The sequence below is a fragment of the Agelaius tricolor genome, unplaced genomic scaffold (assembly GCF_023055355.1).
Source record: "Agelaius tricolor isolate 1412-34295 unplaced genomic scaffold, bAgeTri1.0.p SCAF_5, whole genome shotgun sequence".
NCBI classification, from domain to species: Eukaryota; Metazoa; Chordata; class Aves; order Passeriformes; family Icteridae; genus Agelaius; species Agelaius tricolor.
In genome coordinates this window covers 53,816,759-53,840,144 of record NW_027269265.1, presented here as the reverse complement: position 1 = coordinate 53,840,144, position 23,386 = coordinate 53,816,759, and the positions used below count along the sequence as shown (strand labels likewise).

The 23,386-nt window shown below is 52.3% G+C and overlaps 3 protein-coding genes across 5 annotated transcripts; 2 read left to right on the top strand and 1 right to left on the bottom strand.

Moving 5' to 3' along the window:
- The first annotated feature begins 707 nt into the window (after positions 1 to 707).
- Positions 708 to 7,242, top strand: GCHFR (GTP cyclohydrolase I feedback regulator). Of its 2 annotated transcripts, none has more exons than XM_071428178.1 (3): positions 708 to 1,841; positions 2,885 to 2,979; positions 6,434 to 7,242. In XM_071428178.1, the coding sequence occupies exons 1-3, from the start codon at positions 1,230 to 1,232 to the stop codon at positions 6,555 to 6,557; spliced, it is 831 nt and encodes a 276-aa protein (XP_071284279.1). In that variant the 5' UTR covers positions 708 to 1,229; the 3' UTR covers positions 6,558 to 7,242. The 2 variants fall into 2 exon arrangements, with proteins under 2 accessions (XP_071284279.1, XP_071284280.1); XM_071428179.1 differs by lacking the exon at positions 708 to 1,841 and adding an exon at positions 2,085 to 2,777.
- A 267-nt stretch (positions 7,243 to 7,509) lies between these two features.
- DNAJC17 (DnaJ heat shock protein family (Hsp40) member C17) lies at positions 7,510 to 21,965 on the bottom strand. Of its 2 annotated transcripts, none has more exons than XM_071428176.1 (11): positions 21,823 to 21,965; positions 20,240 to 20,309; positions 19,279 to 19,337; positions 18,446 to 18,533; positions 18,009 to 18,091; positions 17,014 to 17,110; positions 16,603 to 16,652; positions 16,014 to 16,091; positions 14,977 to 15,057; positions 13,983 to 14,111; positions 7,510 to 7,718 (listed from the first exon to the last, which is right to left on the bottom strand). In XM_071428176.1, the coding sequence occupies exons 1-11, from the start codon at positions 21,898 to 21,900 to the stop codon at positions 7,593 to 7,595; spliced, it is 939 nt and encodes a 312-aa protein (XP_071284277.1). In that variant the 5' UTR covers positions 21,901 to 21,965; the 3' UTR covers positions 7,510 to 7,592. The 2 variants fall into 2 exon arrangements, with proteins under 2 accessions (XP_071284277.1, XP_071284278.1); XM_071428177.1 differs by lacking the exon at positions 7,510 to 7,718 and adding an exon at positions 11,371 to 11,498.
- Positions 10,302 to 11,538, top strand: CUNH15orf62 (chromosome unknown C15orf62 homolog). Its single transcript, XM_071428180.1, has one exon. The coding sequence runs from the start codon at positions 10,302 to 10,304 to the stop codon at positions 10,815 to 10,817; it is 516 nt and encodes a 171-aa protein (XP_071284281.1). The 3' UTR covers positions 10,818 to 11,538.
- Positions 21,966 to 23,386: the final 1,421 nt, after the last annotated feature.

Below are 23,386 nucleotides of genomic sequence, written 5' to 3'. Positions count from 1 at the left end.
GGTTATTGTAGGGAGGGAGCTGGGCACGGGACTGGCTGTGGGATTGTGGGCACAGAGCCAGCAGTTTTTGGGATGAGATAATGGATTTTAGGTGGAATAGGCCAAGGAGATGGGAATGGCCAAACAATCATCCCAAGCATTTGGGGTTGGAATTCTCCCTTCTACAGGAAATGTGGTGGGATCCCCCAGGAAGAACTTCTTAACCCCAGAACCACTGAAATTAGAAATACCTTTTTCTGGAAGAGCCAAAGGATTCCTTAGGGAAAGGTGCCAGCCAGGAGAGGGAAAACCCTCCATGCGTACTCCCCACTCCTGGGGGTTTGGGTGACAGCAGGATTTGGGCAGAGCCAAAGGACCTTCTGCTTCCCTTTGAATTATTGGGAGCAATTCTGAGCCCAGTGCAAGGAGAGCTGGGAGCAGCCAGCTGGGAGCCAGAGGGTGATAAGGTGCTTTGGGATGATGGATGAGATCTGGCTGCCTCCCAGATTTCGGTATCTCCTCAATAAATTCAATATTAAAGTGTTATGTATAGCTCTCCTCTCATTTCCTCTTTTTTCCTTCCTATCTTTTTCCCTCAGGAAAGAGCCACATAAGAGTTAGACCCAGAGCCGGACAGGCTGCCGGAGCCCTGGCTAGTTTTCCTTTAATTTCTGGAAAGGTCTGGATTTTATATCCATATCATTCCCTGCATATCCACAAAGCACACGTGTCCAGCAGAGGTCCAGAGAGGTCATGGATTACGGGAATTCTGTCAAAATCCAACCCAGCTGGGTGAAATGTGCCCTTGGTTCATTGGGCAACAGGTTTGCACTGGGGCAGGAGAGCAATGAGCAAACATTCCAGCTGTTCCAGGACTTGGGGAAGAGGCTGTGCTGAGGATGGGAATGATGAAAACAAGCTGATGTTTAACCCATAGGGGGGAGGTATCCCACAGGGAACTCCTGATGGACATACTGGGATTTGTGGGATGTGCTTTAGGAACAGGAGACCAACAGCCTCTGGGGTTTCTTGTATGTCACCACACCCAACCAACATGTCACTGACAATGTCAATAATAACAATTAACAACAACAACAACAATTAATAATTAATAACACAGCAATAGTAACGGATATGCAGCCCCTCTGCCTGTCCTGATCTCAGGAAATGGAACTTCTCCAATTCTGAAGGAATTTAAATCCCCTGTGTTCTCAGATAATAACAGCAGAAAGAGAGATTTTTCCCAAAAAATGTTGGAAATGCTGAACATTCTCCTTCAGGGGAATGTTTGGTCAGACTGTGGGGTGGGAGTGGGAATGCTCTGCAGGGCCCACCTGCCTGGCTCCTGCTCCACCATCTCCCAGTCCTCACCTCCCTGCTGTTATTTCCTGGTCCTTTATCTCCCTGCTATTAATTTCCGTTTTCTTCGTCTCCCTTATCCATCATCTCCTGGTTCATTGCCTCCCTCCTCATCATCTCCTGTCCTACATCTCCCTGTCCTCCACGTCCCTGCATCTCATCTCCTGCTCCGTCCTCTCCCTGCTCATCATCTCCTGCTCCATTCTCTCCCTGCTCATCATCTCCTGCTCCTCACCTTCTGTCCCCTCCTGCTCCATCCCCTTCCAGCCCTTCACCTCCTGCCCGTCCCTTGTTGGGAAGGCAGCGCCGAGATCCCGAGGGATCCCTTGGAGCCCCCCAGGCCCCCCGAGCCCTCCGGACCGGGAGCCTTTTCCCCCCCGCCGCCCGGGGGCGGTGGTGGCGGGGCGGGACCGGGGGCGGCCCCGGGCAGGTCCCCCTGGAGCGGCGGCGGGAGCGGCGGAGCGGAGATGCCGTACCTGCTCATTAGCACCCAAATCCGCCTGGTGAGTCCCAGCGGGACCCCCGGGGGTGGGGGATACCGGGGGGCGGGCCGGGAACCGACCGGGGCGAGCGGTGAGACCCGCTCAGCCCGCGGTGCCACCGGTGCGATCCCGGCATGGGCTGGCCCTGCTGCTGCTGCTGGGGGGGTCGGGGGGTGAGGCAGGGTTGGGGGACCTGTGAGAGCTCCCCGTGAGAGCCCCCGGTGCCCCACCCCAAACCCTCCTGTCCCAAAGAGCGACTCACTTGGGAAACTTGCGGCAGGATCCCAGGAATGCCGAAGGGACGGCCCCTCTTGTCCTCGCAGTTGGTTTTCCCTCGTCCCCAAAGAGCCATTCCAGGGTGGAAAACGCGGCCAAGGGAGTGGGCATGGCTGGGGCAGTGGCTGGGATCTCTGGCTGGGATCAGTGTCCAGGGGCACCGGTGGGATCGCTGCTGTCCCTGCCAAATAAAGCCGCAAAGCAATCGTTACTCCCCGGCGCTGGCAGCACCCACATCCTGCAGGACTCTGTAGGAGCCCACAGCTCTGTGGTTATCTGGGGTTTCCCTTTTCCCGACATCCAGAAGCCTGGATCTGCTGGTGTGGTTTGGGGCAGGAAGCAGGGAGACAGTGAGACCAGTGGGACAGTGAAAACAGCAAATGAGCAAAGGGGGGGAGTTGTGATGGACACAGCAGTGGATTGGGAATGGGGACGTGTGGGGATGCTGCAGCACCAAAGCATCTGCTGGCAGTGGCATTTGGGATTGAACAAGTTGACTGAGTGATTATGGATGAGGTACAGGAAGGGATACATGGATTATTGGCACTGGAGGGAACAGCCTGGAGCAGCAGGGCTCAGTCTGTCCTCAGAGACTTTGGAAGCTCTGCTCTTTACCAAAGGGGCAAAGCAAACATTTCCAGTGTGAAACCTGGCATTGAGCTGAGGCTGGAACCTTCCCGGGTGAGCAGCTGCACCTTCCTGGCAGTGGCCCGGACTGAGGCCCCTGCTGGGAACAGGGGGTGGCAGTGTCACCACGTGTCACTCACCGCTCTGTGCCTGTCCCACAGGAGGCTGGGCCCACCATGGTGGGCGACGAGCACTCGGATCCCCACCTGATGAGCATCCTGGGGGCCACAAAGAGGAGCACACTGGGGAACAACTTGTAAGTCCTTCTCTCCTTATTTTCCCAAGAAATGCAGAACATTTTCACTCCTGGAATCCCCCACAGCACCTTCCAGCTGTACAGTTAATCCCAGGACTCCCATGTGTCCCGTTAATGAGGAAATGCTGCCTGCTATTTCACTTGGTTTTTTACTTTCCTTTGCTCTGACCCTGTTTTAGCACCTGACCCCCCTTTCCCTCTCTTGGTGCCATCCCTGACTGGCTCTGACTGTGCCTTTCTTGGTGCTGAGACACCAGAATGCTCACCCAGTTCTGTCCATCCATCCCTCCCAGCTGCAGTCTGTCTGTCCATCCCACTCCACTCTCCAGTGCAGCTCAAGGCTTCACCTGAGCCAGCCCTTCCCAACAGCTCCCAAATCTTTTCCATGGGCAGCTGAGCCCTGGGGTTGGAGCTGTTTCCCATTGTGTCACCCTGACTCCCAACCCCTCCACAGGCATGTTCCCAAGCTGTGGATATTTGACACTTCTCCATGTCCCCACCTCTGACCACGCTGAGTTTGACCCCAGCCTTTGGCCAAGTGCCACTCAGAGATGCCAAGTGCCACTCAGCATCTTCCTCATGGTTTGGCTCACTTTTTTTCTTTTTTTTTCCTCACTTGATAGCTCACTTCCTGGTTTTCCCTGGGGTGAGAAAAAAAAAACAAAACAAACCAAAGAAACCACAATGGCAAAGCAAAACAAACCCCCAAATGCAAAAGAATTTGACAGAGAGGAGCAGCTCAATTCCTGCTGTGTCCCATGTGCTGTGGTGTGGAGTAGGAGAAGGAGGAAAAGGAGGAGTAGGAGAAGGAGGAGGCATTAAAACAGAAGGTGCAACTCATCCCAAAAGTTGCCCAGCTTCTGTCCATGGAGCTGGGAAAACCCTCCTACGCAGCACCAGCCTGGCCAACACCAAGGGCTGGATCCTTGGCTGCTGCAGCGTTAAAAATCTGAGTGGGGTGGGAAAAGTTGATAATAAGGAGATAAAATATAACTATTGAGGGCCCCCCCCATCCCAGCTGCATTCCTGGGGGGTTTGCCGGGCTGATCCCTCTCCGTGCTGCTATTCCCAAGCCCGTGGGTGGGGCAGAGATTGGCAGCAGCGCCAGAGTCGTGCTGCCACCCGCCGTGCAGAGCCCGGAGTTACGCAACGGGATGGGAGACGGAGAAACACAACAGGCTCCAAGAAGGAACTGGATCCTGAGAGATTTGGACAAGGATCCCTGGGATTCAGGCGGAAAAGGAAGGCAAAGATAAATAAAAGCCTCTGTGGTGCCTGCCCCAGCAGCTGGGGGAGCTGGAGCACTGTAAGGAACAGAAGCACCACATTCTGCCTGTACTGGGGAAGGGATGTGAGCTTCCTATGGGATCTCCCTGCTGGATTCACCACCTTTCTCTCCTCCCCACGGCCCGGAGCGTTTTGAGCTCCTCTTGTCCCACCTGCTCCTTGGCATGGCCTGTGTCACAGCTGGGAACTCCGCTGTGTCCCTGCGGCACATCCCTGCGGCACAGCACGTCCCTCCTCCCCACTGCTCAGGCACACGGGGGAAGTCCCCTGGCTGGAATGTGGCTGCTGGCACCCCCGGGAGCACAGCCACGTGCCAGCCCAGCTGCCTCCTCCAGAGTCCAAACCATAGCTGGGAGCTCCAGGATCTGCACTGTGGACGAGCAGGATTTTCCATCCCCAATTCCTTCATGAGCAGGACCTGACTATGGATGCTGCAAACTCCCTTCCTGCAGCACCTTGGGCCCCAGAACTTTAGCCATGACCTTGTAGGGGGCCTGAGGGAAAACCTCAAGCAGCACAGAGCTGCTGGGAAACTGGGATGTACAGGTGAAGCTGAGATCCCTGTAATGAGGGAGCACACAGATCCTGTTCCACAGCTCTGCACAGACACACGGCCCCTCATTAAGTCCCACAAGGTGTGGGGAGCAGGGATGTGGTCCCTGCCCTCTCTCTTGGGGTCAGAGCCCTTGGGGCAGCCAGGTGGGGCAAGGGGTGGGGTGGGATTTACCTGGAAGAAAAGGCTTTGCAGGTATCCCAGCCCCTCCATCCCGACTGGATGCACGCAGAGACAGCAGCAGATCTGATACCCACAGTGTGCAATCTTCATTTCCCTCAACACACAGGTGGGATAAAGCCCTGGGAACTCTTACCTCCTGCTTTTAGCTCAGATACTCAGTTTCTTAGTTTTCTACAAATCCCTGCCTCTGCTACTTCCTCTGAATAGTGGGAATAATATTTACTAGCTCCCACTGCGAATCTGAAGGGTATGTGGCAACCCTCCTGGAGAAAGAGCAGACTTCAAAGACACTTATAATAATGCACATTATCTTTACACCACATCTATAATTACAGCCAAGTACAGTCTGTCTTGAGAAACTGGAAAATCTCTCACATCTCAGGTTATTTCATGCTTTAAAGCACTCCCAGCTCCAGCACGGGTCTGAAATCCAAGCAGGAGAAGCTTTGGAAAGGCTTTTGGATCTTTTTTTTATCATTATTAGTAGGAAAAGCAGGAGAAGCTTTGTTCAGGTGCCCAAACAGGATCCCCAGTGATCCTGCAGCCCATCATTATCTGCTTATCCGGCACTGTGAGTCAGCTACAGCTGAGCTGCTCTGGGCCTTATCCCAAAAGTCATGTCAGAGGAGAGGCTGGCACATCCAGTGCCAAAGGTCCCACTGGCCAGCTCAGCTCAGCTCAGCTGTCCCCAGCCAATTCAGCCCAGTCTGTGCCTGGTCCCTTCACTGGGGAGCAGTGTCACAGCCCTGGAGCTTCTGGGATCAAGGGGTAGGAACGTGGGAATGTGCTCCAGGCACACAGCCAGCAAAAACCAAGGGGGAATCAGAACTGGACAAGGATCTCAGTGTCAGCTCCCAGGCACTGCTGGAACAGAGGAGCCTGGGCTCCACCTTGCCTGGCACATCCATGCAGGATGGATGACTACCAGCTTTCCAAATGTTTCCCACCTGCCTGAAAGCATCACTTTGTTCCAGTCCCCAAATTCTAACAGTCTCTCAAACCCACCCATCTCACAGACATACTCTGACATGGGTAGAACATTGGGATTTCATTCCTTAGAAACACCTGAATCATTCCTCCTCTCCTCCTCCATGAATTCCCAGGTATGCTAAAAACGTGCTCACTGTGTTTACCTGTGAACCCCCTGCTGCAGTGTCAGCCCAGTTACCGAGCAGCATGTGGCTCTGGACACCAGCCCCTGAGCCACATTCCCATTCAACCTGATCCTTCCCTCCTGGACAGGATTCCTGTGGTTTGGCACCTCGGGCTGTGCCTTCCCCCGGGGTTAACCAAGGCCCTGTGTCACACACGCCTGTGCCAGGTGTGGCTGCTGGTCTTAGAGGGATCAGGAGCGAGGCAGGCTCACTTCCAGCAGGAAATTCCCATCTCTCCCTCCCCAGCTCACCTTATTCCCATCTCTCCTGGGTGCAGCTGTGAGTACTACGTGAACGACGCTCCGCGCGTGGTCCTGGACAAGCTGGAGAGCCTCGGCTACCGCGTGGTCAGCATGACTGGCGTGGGCCAGACCCTGGTCTGGTGCCTCCACAGGGAATAGCCAGGGAGAATCCTGCCTTGCACCTGGACCACATCCTGCTGGACATCCTCTTATAGGACTGGCAGCAAACTTTTCCCCCTTAATTCCTTCCTGTCCCAGACTCCAGGCGCTCAGGCAGGGGGAGGAATGGCACAGAGGCAGAGCTGGACCCAGTGGAATTTTGCCATCCCTGTTCCGTTTCCCAAGAGCAGGGGGAGGAAGGTATGCCCAGAATCTGGCAGAGGGAACAGATGGCTCCAGCTCTGCCTTCAGTGGGATGGCAGTCTGGCAAATTCCAGCTTTTTACATTTTAATCATGTATTCAGCATGCCCTGGAGGAAGCTCAGTAACAGCCCTGTTTGCCTCCCTTCTCCTGGGCAGGGGGTTAGGGAAGGACAGCAAGCATGGACACCATCCCATCTCATCTCACCTCTGAAATCCAAGAGGCAACCACTAAACCTACTCCCAGTGCTCTGAGAATCCCTTCCCTTGGCAGCAAGGCCTGTTTCCATCTCAGCAGAACCACCAAAATTCCAGATCCCAGACTGCCATCCAAGCCTAACATGGGATTCCCAAAATAACACAGAAAGTGGTGTTGTGTGACTATTCCAGGTGCAGGCTCTAATCCCAACACTGCTGGAATGTTTGGGACTGTGAACAGATCCTGCTATGGGGGTAACACCAATAAAACATTGCTCCAAAGAGACCAATGTCCTTCTGTGGGTTGTTTAAAACTGTTGCCAAATCCCTCTGGATGAAGCTTCTGAATGAGCTTTCAGGAATTAAAAGCCCCAAGGTTTGGTGATCTGATGGCACCTCTCACACCTTGTCCCATGGGATGGGGCAGCTGCTCTGGGCACACACACTGACAGGGTAACACCTGCACTCTGTGAACCTCAGCCAGCCATTCCTTCCCCAGACCTGGAATGGGATAAGGGCTGCAGTCCCTGGGAGTTTCTATTCCCACAATACATTTAGAAAAAAGGAGGTTTATTGACTTAAATAAAGAAACAGCTCTGAGGGGACGGAGGGGTGGGAAGAATCCATACTCTCATGCTAAGTGTGGGACTTTTCCTCCTCGTCTTCCCGCTGGAGCTGCTGGATGAGCTGCTGCCTCTCGGCCGCCTGGCGCATCCTCATCATCACCAGGCTCTCGTAGTCCCGCTCCGACACCACCGACGCCTGGGAAGGAGCAGGAAACACACACAGCCCATCAGGGGTAGCACAGGCTCCCAGACTTCCCCAAATCCCCCTCACAACACCAGCATTCCAGGCAGAATTTCTGTGGGTTTGATCCCACAGAAATTGGGTGAGGTGGGTGAAAGCTGCCTGGCTACAGGAAATAACCAGGAATTGTTATTAAAATGATTATTAAAAATAACCAGCAATGAGTGTGGTTGGTGAGGAAAGCGGGACAGACACAGAGCCAGCATTCCATGAGGCTGAATGGGGAATTATTTTGGATGATAAGATCACTCTGCACCTACAACATTGGTGCCCGAAGTCCAGCATACACTTCACCTGTTACAAAGGCTAATGCCATAAAAAAATGAAACCTTTGTGTATGAGTCATGGAAGTGACTAACTTCCAACTGTCTGACAGCGCTGAGGCCTTGGCAAAGGTTGCCCAGAAAAGCTGTGCTGCCCCTGGATCCCTGGAAGTGTTCCAGGCCAGGTTGGACAGGACTTGGAACAACCTGGGATAGTGGAAGGTGTCCCTGCCCTGGGATGGACTTTAAGGTCCCTTCCCACCCAAACCATTCCATGATTCTAACAGCTGCAATCAATGACCTTGGAGGTCTTTTCCACCACAAACAATTCCCCGATTCTAAGCAGAAGCAGAAAGAAAACCACCAGGGATGTTCCCAAACCTGACACAGGAATGGAACAGTTTCCCAAAGCTCCCAGAGCCTCCCTGCTGCGTGTGGCAGCAACTGTCACGTCAAGGCAGTTGATTGCAGACTCTGCCTAATGAACGTGGGCAGCAGATGACAGCTGCTCCAGTGCTTTGGCGCTGCTTCCAAAGCCATTCCACACTAGTAGGTGGCCGTGCTATTTTGGATATATGAAAGCACTGCAAGGCTTGGAAACATCCAGCTCATTCCTTGACAGTTCAGGTGGAAATAAGAGTTTCTTGACAGAAGGTGAATGGGAAAAAACCCTTCATACTCCTTTTCCTAGGAAGTGGGTTAAGTGGTGATCAGAGAGAATCACGGCATCCCAGAATGGTTTGGGAGGGAAGGGATTCCAAACATCATTTGGTTCATACCTTGTGCCATGGGCAGGGACATTTTCCACTAGCCCAGGCTGCTCCAGCCTGGTTTTGGACACTTTGAGGTGTGGGGCAGCCACAGCTTCTCCAGATGTTGAATGATTTCTTAGGAAGCAGAAGGGATACACAAAGGCAATAGAGTGCCTAAATAAGTCTCTGCATGGAAACATGGGAGAGTGCAATTCCTTATCCTGTGCCAACAAAGTGGTTCCTCCAGGCTGCGAGGACACAATGAAAGCCCACAACAGATAAGGAACATCAAGAGGGAAATTAAGAGTCTAATTGGTGTCTTAGGAGCCACATGAGCAAAATGACCTTTGGGTACTGGCAGCAGCAGTGTCTGAGAAAGCACTGATGGTATCAGCCCTCAGCCAGGATCTTTCCAAGTCCCATCCACCAACCCCAGGAATTTGCTGGGCTGGATGGAAGAGGCTGCCTGAGACTTATGCAGATGAATCACCCACACAAACCTGAAGCCCCACCTCACACTGGGATTATAATTTAAAACAGCCAGGAAATTATTTGCAGCCTGGCTTGAGAGCTCTGCTGACACAAGGAGCCCTCGGAGCGGCGGGAGGAAGAACAGCCTGATCCAGGTGGGCTCCCAGCACGTGCTCCCAGGTGCCTGAGCGTGGGCTGAGGCTCCACCACTCCACACACCTACTTCCTGCAATCCTGGCAATTACCAATGGAGTGAAACCCAGTTTCTGACGTGGCTGACTCAGCAAGGGCTTGGCTCAAAACAAACACATCCACGCAGGGAGCCGCAGCCCGGGAAGCAGTGACGGGTGGCACATGAAGGGACGGCGGCGGCAGCGCTGGGGAGTTTTGGCATTCTGGGTCCAACCTGGCTGAATTCCTGGACTCCTGGCTGAGCTCTCCCTGGACTTGATTCTTCATCCTGGTCTCCGAGTGCTCCAGCAGCTTCTCCTCTCCACTCCAGGACTCCGGGCTGCTCCAACAGGGTGTAAGTCTCTCCTGCACTCCGTTCTCCCAACGTTGTCTCCTGCACTGTCGCTTTCTGCATCCCCCTTCTCCCGTATTCCCTGGGTTCCTTCGGTGGGACTGAGTCACCGTCTCGTTCCCAGCCACCCACGGCGCTTTTCCGGCGGTGCCCCTCCGCAGAAGGTGCCTGGTTACCATGGCACCCGAGTGCCCTTCTGTTCTAGATGCCAGATTAGATCTGTTCTCATGGTGACTGTGCCTCTGCTGTTCCCCACCAGCCCGGAGCCGCAGCACACGTTTAACGAGCTCGCTCACACGCCGCCGCTCCTCTCCACTCCAGGGGGAGACTCCTTCAGATCCGAGACAAGCCAAGTGCTCCTTGCCACAGCGTGGAGTTTGCATTTCCTGCACTACCAGCCTCTCTGTGCTCCTTGCAGCTCCAGGAACGGGGCAGGAAGAGGTTGATCCTGTTGTGTGGCTCTCTGCTGATCCCTGGGCTTCTGCCTGCAAGGAGCCAGCATTCCTGCTCCTCGCTGCCTTTCCTCACCATGGATACTTGGCGCAGGGGGTCCCTCAAGTCCACCACCTTCTTCCGACGCTTCTCCCTCAGGAGGCACAAAAAGCTGGGCAACCAAGTCATCATCCTGAACCAGAACAGCCACACTCTGGACACGGACGGCCAGAAGAGGGAATGCTTGAGGGATCTGAAGGACAAGTCTGAGTACCTGTCCTGTCAGAGCGAGCAGAACCTGGCCAAGGCACAAGCCCCTCCCAAGCCTCCCCGGCTGTACCTGGACAGTTCCAGCTGCCCCAACATCATCGACCACACAGATTCCCACTCCGACCTCTCCTTTTCCGAGACTGCTCCGTACCACAAAGGCACTCCCACGCACAAGGACCAGGCTACGGACCACGGCACCTCAGAGGCAGGTCTCCCAAACAGCACCACTCTTCCTGAGCTGGCTGACCCCTTCCTGTCCTTCAAAGTGGATTTGGGGCTATCTCTCCTCGAGGATGTGCTGCAGACCCTCAGGAAACAGAACCCGAGGGATTACGCCATTTGAAGGTATTCACTGTCCATCACATCCCAGTTACTCACTGCTGCTGCCAGTTCCTCCCGTTCCAGCAGGAGGAAGGATACTGGAGCATGCCTGTCGTGTGTGGCCTGTTTTGTTGTCCTCGCCTCACCCACCACAGCGCATCCCTGTCCTTGCCAAGGAATCCTCTGGAGCAGAGCTCACGGGCTCTGTGCTCAGGTGAGAGCACCGTCTGCTGTCTCATGGCCAACTTTCCACTCTCCACCCTGGGAATTTCCCACTCCGGACTGCGCGTCCCATCCTCAGGGAAGACTGGCATTTTTTGGGAAAGACTTATTTTGGGGATGTGACACTGTGGGGCAGGGACACAGAGGGATTTGGCATGGATCACTTGTGGAACAGCAGGCAGCCTGCAAGGAGGCAGCAGCACTGCGCCCCAAAGCCAAAGCTTTGAGGGCTGAGAGACAGGAACTGGGGCTTCTCCTCCCACCATGTTTGGATGTGAAAGCTCAAAGCTGTTCCTCCGTTTTTTCTCTTCCTCTTTGTGGGTTTCTTTTCCCTTAACTCCAGTGCAGGTGGCACTCCCAGCCTGGAAACAGGTAAGCATCCAAGTAGGCTCCTGATACAGCACCAGCAGTGGATTTATCCTCCTGGCAGGAGAAGAGATGTCTCTGACACTGCTGCCTCACGCATGCACTGAGCTCCCAGCTGTACAGACATAGAAGAATAAATGTATCTGTGACTGGAAGTGTCTGGTTGCCTCATTTCATTGGGAACAAGCCACAGAAATCCCAGGCACCAGGAGCACAGGGTATCTGGAGTGGCCCAGGTCCATTCTCCCTGGCACTGCAGGGTTTTATGATGGGGGGAGGGACACCTGTGTGGCTCTGAGGGAAGGACAAAGCAGCTGGGACTTGATTTTCTACTGAGGAGAGTTCACACAGCTTGGGGTAAGACAGGAACAGCTGCCCACCCCGAGCTGGACAGTGGGAAAGGCTCTGCCAGGCTGAGAACATTTTGGGCAGCACCAGAACAAACTGCTAAAAGAAACTACCAGTTCTTACCTTTTTGACTATTAGGGCTCTTTTAAAAAACAACAATAATAAAACCTCCATGCCCCCAGCTCACCAGGAGCTTTGGAAGTGGCCACAGCAAAGTGCAGAGACACTCCAGGGAAGGCACAGCTGCCTCTTACCCTGCGAGATTCACCTCCCAAAGTCAGATAATAGGAAATAAACCCTCTGAAACCTCTGAGGGAGCTTAGAACAGGTACAAGAACACCAGGCAGGAGGCTTTTCTCAGGGCTGAATGGCTGAGGAGCCCTGGCAGGGAGATTGCACTGCAGGAGCAGGGAAAATCTTCCCTAAACTGAGCATTGCATGCTGTTGGAATGGCAAAACAAGCTCTCTGCAGCCACTGTGTGCTTTGAACCATCACACAGCCACTGCTCTCAATAGCCTGGAGTAATACTGTCCAAGCCACAGCTTTTGAATTCCAAGGGGAACTGGAGCCTGCTTGGCTGCAGCAGCTCTCCAGGAACTGCTGCACAACGTGCACCTGTTGCTGTAGGAGACAACAAGGCTGTGGAAGATGAGCAGCTTCCACCTGGGAACTGCTCCCAAACCCCCTGGCTGGGGTCTGGCTGTCCTTTACCCGTGGATTTTGGCTCTCAGGTCCTGGCTGGCTCTCCCAGGCAGGGAGTACTGGCTGCCTGTCCCAGACAGGGAGCAGAGGATGAGTAGTGAGGGTGTTGCCATGAGAACACTGCAGGCTTGGGCTTTTTCCTGAAGCAGAGCAGCAGAGGAGCTGCTTTTGCACAGAGTGGGAACAAAACGGGGGTGGATTCAGACAAAAACAGAGGGGGGAAGCGAATAGGAAGCAAGGGCAGGTTAAATCAGAATGAGGTAAGTGCAGCCTGGAAGCAAGAACGTGGAGCCTGGTGGCTGGGAAGCCAGGCTGGGTGTGAAGGGAAGAGGCAGAGGGAACAGGGATCTGGGAGTTCATCAGCACACTCTTGAACTGGAGAGTACAAGCTAAGTCAGCTGGAAGCAGATCAGCCAAGAGGAGCTGTAAACACATTGCAGGTTTTAGAAGTGTCCCAGTGGATGCAGCAGGAGGATTTGGGGAGGGTCTGGAGTGGGAACAAGGGAAAACAGGAAAGGGAGCAGCTTGGAGATGGAAGGCTGCAGTGCAATCCCAGAAAGTGCAGCTTCTTACAGCTAAAAGCGGCAGAGAGCACAGCAAAGCACCAGCTGTGCAACTCCTGGGCAGGATGCAGGGCCTTTAGCATTCCCAGAGCCAGGTGGGATTGAGGAGCTGTGCTGGGCAGAGGTGAGTCACCAGCACTGTGTGCTGCTTTCCTGCTCTCCCTGCTGCCCCACCACACTAATCCTGCACCGCAGGCAGACGCTGCACTTCCACACTAACAAGCTCTGGGCATGGAACCAGGCCAAGACAAACTCAGGGATCTGAGCCCACAGAGACTGGAATCCACTACCGAAGCTCCAACTGCACCAGCAACCCCTTTGGTAGGAATGAGCCAGTTCTCACTCTCTACTAGTGAGAAATTCTCAAATAACATGCTTTGGATTCTGCTTTTTGTGTTTTTTCCTAACATTCTGATGACTCTCCTGTGGCTGCAGGACTCTCCCTGGTCCTACATGGACAGGATAACAATCAGGTGTTTTGATGCATAATTACAAATAATATAAATAAAATACTTAATGAAACATCAAGAGAGTGAATGCACTGAACAATCTCACAAGCTTAAAATATTTAGGGAGTGAAAACACAAAAGGGTATTTAGTTTGATATTGCTCCTGCAGTCCCTAAGAATAGAGGTTTGCTTCCAGCACTGAAACTTCCTCCTCCTGGGAATGCAGTGAGCAACCAAGGCTCTCTAAAGGAACCTTTCAGCAGCTCTCACTCAGAGGATTCCAAAAATCCCATCAGAATGGCACTGGAGGCTTTGGGCTGAGCAAGGAACATCCTTGCTCTTCACTTGGGAGAAAGGGAATGTGTGAAGATCCAAACAGCTCCCAGTGTGCTGCGGCCCAGGCAGGAGGTCCTTTAGAAAGCCACTGATCCAGCACAGAAAGGGCTGCTGGGAAAGCCAGGCCTGGCCCCAAGAGCTTCTATCTGACAGCACCCTGAGATTTAGGCTGTTCCAGCACAAGATTTCCATCTCCTTACCTGTGAGCTCCTGGGCTGGCTGGTGCTGTCAGGGAGGACGGTGCTGGGGCGGCTCTGGGGCTGGCCCTCCAGCCAGGAAATCTTCAGGGGGTTATTTAGCAGACCAACTTCATTCTTCACAGCCATCTCCTGGCAGGGAAACACCCTTCCATCACCACCTGAATTTCAGATCCCACTCTCTTCCCTCACAAGTCCCTAAGAATCCCGGAATGGCCTCAAGGCCAAGTAGGGCACAAACAAGATCGATCTCTGGAAGTGCCCAAGGCCAGGCTGGAAGGGGCTTGGAGGAACCTGGGATTGTGGATGGTGTCCCTGCCCACGGCTGGGGGCTTGAAATGGATGGTCTTTTAAGGTCCCTTCAAATGCAAACCATTCTATGGTTCCACTCTGTAAGATTTTAAGGATCTTTCCAACCCAAACTATTCCATAACTTTCAGCTTTCACAGCTGCCCCACATGAGAAGCACCTCAATGGTCCATACCCCTGCCAGCACTTTTGATATACAGGTCACACACAGTTCTGGGGGGTTTTATCATTTGGATACGAGTGAAAGAAAAGCTAACAAGGAAACTCTCATACAGCCCAAGCTCATGGAACGACTACAATTTAGGGTAACTGATGACTTCTGCTCCCACAGCCACATGAATTATTATAACTCACAGTGAGTCAAGATATTTTGGGTTGTTTTTCACTGCAAATGCCTGATATCACCTCCAAAACACATAAGCCCAACTCCAAGGCATTTCACCTTCAGAGAGAGCTGAGTAAGTGCTCAGTGCCTGATTTTTAAGGCAGTGCCTCTTCCCTCAGCCTGTTCCATGCACAACCTGTTTATGCGCCTGATCTCTGGGTTTGTGCCTCCAGCTGTGCCACTCCCTCCGTGCCTTTTGACTCTCATTACCCTTCTCCACTGCCTTAATGACAGGGCAGTGTCCTGGCTGTCACCTGTCCTGTGCCACCCCCAGCACAGCCAGCAGGGCCTCTGCACACTCACAGCTGCCTTCACCGTGGCAAATTCCACCACTGCGCTCCCAGTCTTCCTGCTGGAGATCAACAAATTGAGCACATCACCATACTGTGGGAAGAAAGAAAGGAAGGGAAGCTAATTACAGAGCCAGGAGAGATGTCAAGTTCAGTTATCAAATGAACACAAAGAGAAAACCTGTGTTTTCACAACCATGAGGCTTGAGCTGTCACCATTTCTGTCCTGCTTCCACTGATCCCACCATTTCTGTCCCTCCAGGAAATAATCTGGGAAGGCATGGAGCTACACACTTGGCTCTCCAGTGCAAGAGGGCTGCTGAGCTCAGAGGGAAAAGATGCCAGGGTGGGATTGATCAGATCAAAGGCTTGTCTGTGCCTGTCTCTGCACTTGCCACAGCAGGGATGTGGAGTGCTTCAAGTGAAGGACGAGTGCACCACAACCACACAGCCAGACTAAGTGGGCAGGCAGCATCCAGTGGGAAGAGTCTGCAGTTGTTCTGCTGGGAAACAGCTCCCAGCTCAGGGATCAAAGGATCCAACTTGGTTCAAAGGTTGGATTTGATGATTTAAGAGATCTTTTCCAACCTTAATGACTCCACGATCATGCTGATGAGCTTTGAAAACTGCATAAGAAAGCTGAACAGGGAAGGAAATGAGCCACTCCAGTTTACAAGGGCAGGGAGCGACAGGACACAGGGAATAGCTTCAAACCAGCTGTTTACACCAGATTACCTGTTTAGATTAGATAATTAGGATAAAATCCTTCCCTGTGAGGGTGCTGAGGCCCTGGCATAGGTTGCCCAGAGGAGCTGTGGTTCCATCCCTGGAAGTGTCCAAGGCCAGGTTGGACAGGGCTTGGAGCAACCTGGGATAGTGGAAGGTGTCCCTGCCTGTGGCAAGGGGTGGAACTGAATCATTTTTAAGGTCCCTTCACACCCAAACCATTCCATGATTCTGTGATATGCAGCTTCCCAGAATTCACTGTCCTTACAGCACTGAGATCAGGGGAAGACCCAGTAATACACAGGGAAGAGTGTCAGACAGGACCTTTTGCAGGATCTGCAGCAGCACATCTTTGGAGTATCCCCCTCCAGTCTCATCTTCCTTCCTGCATTTCCACCTGAGCTGGGGAACAAACGGCAGGAGTTAATTTTTTCCCGTTTGGATGTGCTGCCTGCTCAAGCAGCTCCCACCCCCCTGCACATTCACCACGTCTGCTATTTCCAGCCACACTCCCAGGCCTGCCAAGACGGTGATCTCAGCATGGGAGTGAGCACAGGGAACAAACTGTTTGGGGAACAGGGAGAAACGCTGCTCACTGGAATAAAAAAAGATCGCACTTGAAAGGATGCTAATGGCTCTGCCAGGGTAATTAGCAGATGTTTCCCTGTGCTTAAAGCACAGACAACTCAATCCCAGGCTCAGAAATCTGGAGCAGACAAAGAAAAGGTAAGTGAGGAAGGAATTCTAACAGCAAGGACAGGAGCTGTTCACCTGATGATGCACATTCCATGGAGGAATTTCATCTCCAGTATAAAAAAGGATGCGCCAGCTCAGCGGGGTTGAAATGTCCCTTTTGTTTTCCACCATGTTCTATCAGTTTTCACCAAAACACAGCTTTTTAAGGATGTCTTACCTTGAGCTTAGGAGTTATTTTGCCTTCTGCTCCATTTCTTTCCTCCTTGCCTAAAGAAAGAAAAAATTTTTAAAAAAATGAAAGGACATGGGTGAAAATTCCTCAGCATTTTGCACATTTTTTTTCCCTGAGAACATACATATGATGAAACACTTTGGGATTTCCACTGGACCATTCCAGTCCCAAAAATCTCGTGCAACAGGAACTGCAGCACAGACTGAATACTCCATGGGAGCATTTTTCCCTTTTAGGAAGCACAGACTTGCCAGGATCAAGGCTACAAACAGGTTAGCAAAAACACAAGCAGCAGACATGTTCTGAGGCATTTTTCCCTGCAAGAAGGTGGGAAAAATTCAGGGTGGAGAGCTGCCAAAGAGCCCAAGGCCACCTGCAGGTGCTCCCCGTGCTCACCTCGGCTGTGCCGCTCCCTTTCCAGGCGGATCTGCTCCCTGACCAGTCTCTGCTGCTCCTCCAGCTGCCGGGAGCCCTCCTCCCGCAGGCGGATTATCTGCGGCACAGGGAACACAGCACGGGCACCTGAGGCACAGAGCCAGGGCTGCGGTGTCACCTGGACACTTCCAAGGACAGCCTGGGCCTCACACACATCTCCTGGGACACCCCTCCTGCCAGATCCCCTGGGACAGCTCCAAAGGCAGCAGCCTGGTCTGGTGGAAGGGGTCCCTGAGCATGGCAGGGGCTGGAACTGGATTGGCTGTAAGGTCCCTTCCCACTCAAACCATTCCAGGATTCTCTGATTGACAGAGCCTTTTAATCCCAAAAGTTAAAGGACTGCTCTCCAGAGATTTTTTTTGCACCTTGAGAGGAATAGCAGATTTGTCTTTACAAACAAGCTGTGGTTCTGTTGGTAGATACAACTAGCACTGGGAGATAAAAGAAACAATGGGAAGGATTCCACTGATTGATGAATGGAAAAAGATATTTGCTTCTACAAATAAACTTTAGGTTTGCTGAGAAATGAAATTAGACATTGAAAGATCAAAGAAACAATGGGGAAGAAAAACCCCTAAATTGTGTAAGATTTAAAAATTAAAAGGGAGGGTTATACATTAGAGGGACATCTTCAGTATCAGGTGTATTGGGAAGTCTGTACCTCTCAAGTACCTCAGCCAATGGGGAAAGAGAGAAGGGAAGTGGGGCCAGGAAATTAGGATAAAAAGGAGGCTGTGTCCTCCAAAATTTTGAGAGATCCCAGGGCAATGCCCCATGGCCTCTCCCTTTATTCCAATAAAGTCAAAGGACTCCTCTGTCTCCTTTTTGGACATAAACCTCTGATGTTTGTGGATTAATTTTCCTGACAACCTCATCCCATGGACTTCATCATGAATGGAAATACTTCCAGCAATTCTTCTCAAAAATAGCAGAGAGAACTAAGAATTTATCCTTACTTCTTCTTCTAATGATCTGGTTATCCTGATCTCCTCCTCTTCGTTCTCCTGGGACTGGGCTTCCCGTTCCCTGGCTTCAAGATCTGCAGAGAAAGAAACAAAATTAAAACAATCCAAAGAGAACTTGAATCTTCCCTGCTGACCAGAGGAAGATGGATAGATCACAAACTTGGCTGCAGCTACACCAATATCCTGACAGCTCTGCTGCCTCTCCTCTGGCCCCACACACCAAAGGAGCCTTGACAGTCCTCAAGCCCCTAATTCCCAGAGCAGGACCACCCCAGCTATGGCTGTGGGAGGAGATTCCAGGTCTACTGGACTATACTAGGGATGAAGGAACCAGAGTCATCCTCCATGGATTGAACCCTGTGGAAGGAGAAATGCAAGCAGCCAGCTAGGGGAGACCTCAGGAGAATGTGAGAGTTTGATTTTCTTACCAAGCTTTACTTTCTTCCTCTTCTCATCGAGTTTCTGTGTCCTTGCTGCAGCCTCCTTCTTCGCCCTCCTCACCCTGTCATAGGCTGCCTGCCAAGGAACCAGCACAACAGTGGGAAACTACAGAAATCAGGAGAGAAACTGGAAAACAGGGAATACAATGACATCAGGGACTGAAACCCCTGTCAGCAGGGCTGAAGCATCTGCTGCTTCTTGGATTACAAGCTTTGCCAGTACCCGAAAAGAGGAGCTCATGTTTTTAGCTTCTATCACCTGGAATCAACACTTTTCCCTCTCCTGAGCTAATCTGGAGAGAGTTCCTTGCTCATTTTTTTGGTTTTATTCTTTCCAGGAACATTTCCAGGTTCTTTTATGCCTTGGGCAGTGGGTTCTCAGCCACCTGCTCACAGCCCCAGAAGGATCCAAGCCCTCCTGTGTCCCTTAGACAGCAAAGCTTGGAGCCTCAGGAATTGCATCCAGGTATTACTCATTTGTCAGCCCCTGACTCAACAAGAATGGCAGATGTTGCCATGGGAATTTGGTGTTCCTCAATCAGGGATGGTGTTATTAAATAGGATATGCCCCAGTCCAGCACATTATTAAAGGCAGAATCTCAGGGCAGAGCTGCTCCCAGCAGCAAATCCCAAACACCACATTTCTCCAAGCTTTTACCTGGCACCTGAAATTTGATCTCATGGAGAAGCAGGGGGAATAACAGAATAATAGCTGAGATTTGTATTCAATGAGCCCCTGTCAGAGCAGAAAGCAGGACAGGCAGGATTACAGTTCCCAGCACCATCCCAAAATCCCACCCTTGCCCAGGGAGCATCCTTACCCTGGCTGCTGCATCTGTGAGCACGGCCAAGGCCTGGGACAGCTGGTGGAAAATTTCCGCTGGGAATGAGAAGAAATAAGGGCAAGATGAGGGAAACCAGGTGAGGGGCCTGGGGAAGAACCAGGAAAGACAATTCCTGCAGGAAGGTCTCTCCAAGGAACAAAAATCACCTCTGCAAGAGATTTGTAAGCCAACCTCCAGCCTCAACTCAAAGGTATTACACAAACTTAAGAGTAAATAAAGAAGCAAAAAAAATGGGATTGTTTAAATTTAAGAGAAATCTTGGAACACACAAACTTAATTTTTCTTACTGATTCTTTTCATTTTGGGTTGCAATATCTCCTTCATACCACATTTAGCTGGAGCTCACAATTTCCTTCTCCTTCTCAGTCCTTTTCCTTCAACAAGAAGTCCTGCTTATGTTGTACTGGAAGTTGTTGCATTACAGCCATCTATCCTTTAAAAGTCTTTCCTCTTGTCCCATTACAAGCACTGGCAAATTGTATTTATTTTTTATGTGAAAGATGCATTATCAGTCTTGACACACAAAATACAAAGTAACTGCTAATTCTGCAACCTCCATTCACAGCAATCCCTCGCTGCAGGCAGCTGGAACTCCTCCTTGCCCTGCCCACAGATAAAAGGATTTATGGAGTGCTGGTGAAGTTTGGACTGTGAGAGATACAGATCAAAGCAGTGTCCAAACAGGCAAAGGTTGGGAAGCTTTGGAGGGCTGCAGCTGTAATTCCAGCACTGACTTACTGCTGGTGTTTCTAAACCCAGCAGGGATTGTTCAGCCTTAAAAAGCAAAGTTAACACCAACAGGAGCAACTCCCAGCCCTGTGTGTATCCCCAGGGACACCCACCCAGCCATCCCCTCAGCACTTAGGGAAGCAGGGGCACTTCCAGGAGCCTGGAGAAGGGAAAACTGCAGCAGGAAGAGCTGCCCCATCTCTCTCACCTGCCCGGGGGTTGTCGGGGTTCTTGTCCGGGTGGCAGGTGAGGGCTTTCTGCCGGAACGCTGTCTTCACCTGCAGGGGCCACACTGGGGGTCACTGGGGGGAAACTGCTTGGGTTCTGCCAAAAAAAGCCGTTTGGAAACCCAAAATAATCCCTGTATTCAAGGGAAACCTACTGGGCCCGGGACATGGATGTGTCTGGAAGGAGTTGGAGCTTTTAAAAGCTGTTTTGGCTTCCAGGTGTCTTGTGTTGCAGCAGGTAAAACTCAGGTTAAAAAAAAAAAATGGGAGAGGGGGAAAAAAGGGGGAGAGGGAAAATAAAAATGAGAGAAGGAAAAAGGGGAGAAGAGAAAAGAAAGGAGGAGAGAGGGGGGAAAAGGGGGAGAGGAAAGAAATATGGAGGAAGGAAACTGAAGAGGGGAAGGGGAAGGGGAAAGGAAAGGGGAAGGGAAAGGGGAAGAGAAAGGGGAAGGGAAAGGGGAAGGAAGGAAAAAGAAAAGGGGGGGGCAGGAAGGGAGGAGATGATAAAAAAATGGAGGAAGGGAAAAAACCCAGAAAGAGAACCAAAAAGGGGGAAAGAGAACCAAAAAGGGGAAAGGAAAAAAAAGAGGGAAAGGAAAATAAACGGGGAAACGAAGAGAAGTGGAAAAGTAAAATAATTTTAAAAAGAGGTAAAGAGAATGAAAAATGGGGAAATGGAGGGGAAAAAAGTGGAAAGGGAAAAAAAAAAAAAAGGGGGGGCGGAAGGGGGAGAAGGAAAAAAGGAAGCCACTCTTTCCCACTCCCAACCAATTCCCTGCTATAACAAGTGGGAAAAGTTGTGTCCCGGCCCCACCTGGTGGACAAAGCTCCCGGGATTGGGAATGTGCAGGAAAAGCCCTGCAGATGAGCCCACCTCCTGCAAAAGAGTCCAGCTGAAGGAGAGGCGTCTCCTTGCCAGGCTCCAACCTCCAACTTCCCATTTCAGCCAAGAATTCCCCCGCCGTGTCCCACCCAACCCTGCTCTCTGGCAGTGGGCAGCCATTCCCTTTTTATCCTGGTATTCCCGGCCCTTGGCCCGAGCCCCTCTGCAGCTCTCTCGGAGCTTCCTTCCCGTGTTTAGCACTGACTAACAACTAAACTCAATTAAAAACCACAAACGTGTAATTGCAACCCCACGAAATTAACTACGTGACTTTTGGGCGCTCGGACAAACGTCTGACAACAGGATTTTTGGATCAACACGGGAATTTCCCTTCTGGAAGCACATAAACAAAGCGAGAACAACATGTCCCAGACCAACCCACATGTCCCAGACAACCCCGCAGTTCTCTCCTCCTCCAAAGGCGGGTTCCGTCCCGCAGGATTGAGGAGTGAACTGGGGGAACGAGGTCAATTCAAATAAAAGCGGGATATGACAACGCCAATATCAGCAAAACCGGGATTTTCCCTTTTGCCAGCCCCGGTCCCGCAGCAGCGCTTGGAGCAGCCCCTCAGCCCAGCGCTGGAGAGCAGCGCCGCGCCGGGAACCCGCCGCTCCCGAGGACACCGGGAAAGGGATGGAAGAGGGAGAAGGAGCCCATCCCGAGCCGTCCGCGCCCCTCACCTCCTTCTCGGACGCCTTCTCGCCGATCCCCAGCAGCCCATAGAGATCCCGCTCCAGCAGCTCCTTATCCACCGCCATCTTCGCGCTTCCCGGTTCCGCTCCTGGCGCCACGGTCGCTGGGAAATGTAGTCCCCGTGCGCCACCGTGCCACGGGCTGCCTGGGAAGATTGGACTACAAGCACCGTGATGCACCCGCTGCCCCCGAGGACGGGAACCGTCAGCGTGCGCAGCGCCCTGCTGGGCGTGCTGGGTGTTGTAGTTCTTTGGCGGGGGCTGAGAGCGGGGATAAACTAGAGGAAAACTACAAGTCCCGTGGGGCCGTGCGTGGGATTGAGTCATTAGGGGAAACCGCACGTGGGTCCCGCTGTCCCCCAAGGTCGCCACTGACCGTGTCCCCAAGTGCCGCAGACGGATGCACACCCATACGCCAAATCCCTCCAAGAATGGCACTCCACCACCTCCCGGGGAAGCCTTTGGCAGTAGGGGGTGGTGCGAGCCCAGCTACAGCCTGTTCCCAAAAACATACTTGTTTTTGTTGTCACCGAAAAACATCCATCTCAGCTCCTTGGGAAATTCTTGTCTTCTTATTGTTCTAAAATACCTCCCTTTCCCCCCACTGCTCTAAGAAGGAAGCACTGTAGAAGAAAGCCGATCCAATTATTCCCATACACAGGAGACAGAGTTTTTCAGCCCTTACTCCTTTATTCTTGTAGGATTTGTGTCCTCATGGCTGAAGGTTACTTAATTTACTTTATCAACAATAGCAACAAACCTGAGATCAACCTGAGATCATGAAGAAAGCTGGACAGCCATGACTGGAGCAAAATGAATTGTTTCAGAGAGCTGTTCTTAGCCAGTAGTGCAATAAACTGGAAGGTTCCTGCTGTGTCTCCATGGGTCCTCACCCAAGCAGAGCCTCAGCTCTCAGGGTGCAGACCCAAGTCATTGTCAGTGTTGTTCCAAGCCCTCCTCCATTGCCACCTCCTTCTTCTTGATGAGAATCCTGGAGTGGTTTGTGCTCAAAGGGACCTTAAAGATCATCCAGTGCCACCCCATGCCATGGGCAGGGACAGCTTCCACTAGCCCAGGTTGCTCCAAACCCTGTCCAGCCTGACCTGGAATGCTTCTAGGGATGGGACAGCCACAGCTGCTCTGGGGAACCTGTGCCAGGGCCTCCCCCCTGAACAGGGAAGGATTTCTTCCCAGTATTCCACCTAAATCTCCCCTTTTCCATTTTGGAGCCATTCCCCTTGTCCTAACCCTGCAGTTCTTGATGAGTTGTAGCCCTGGCCATGCTGAGGCTACCTGTGGCCATCGTGGTGCCACTTTGGGCACCTCCTGTGGCCTCCCCCTGAGGATCCCACTCCTGTGACACCTTCTTGCCCTACGAGGCACCAAATTTACCCCCCAACACCTGTCCCTAGACCCAAGCACAGCACCTCAGCCCTTCGGGGCTGTCCCAGGCCTCAACAGTGGCCCTTTGTGACAGCACCATCAGTGACGTCACAGCAGCCACGGGACACGGGCCATGTCACAGAAGCAGCAGAGGGGGCCTAGAGCCACA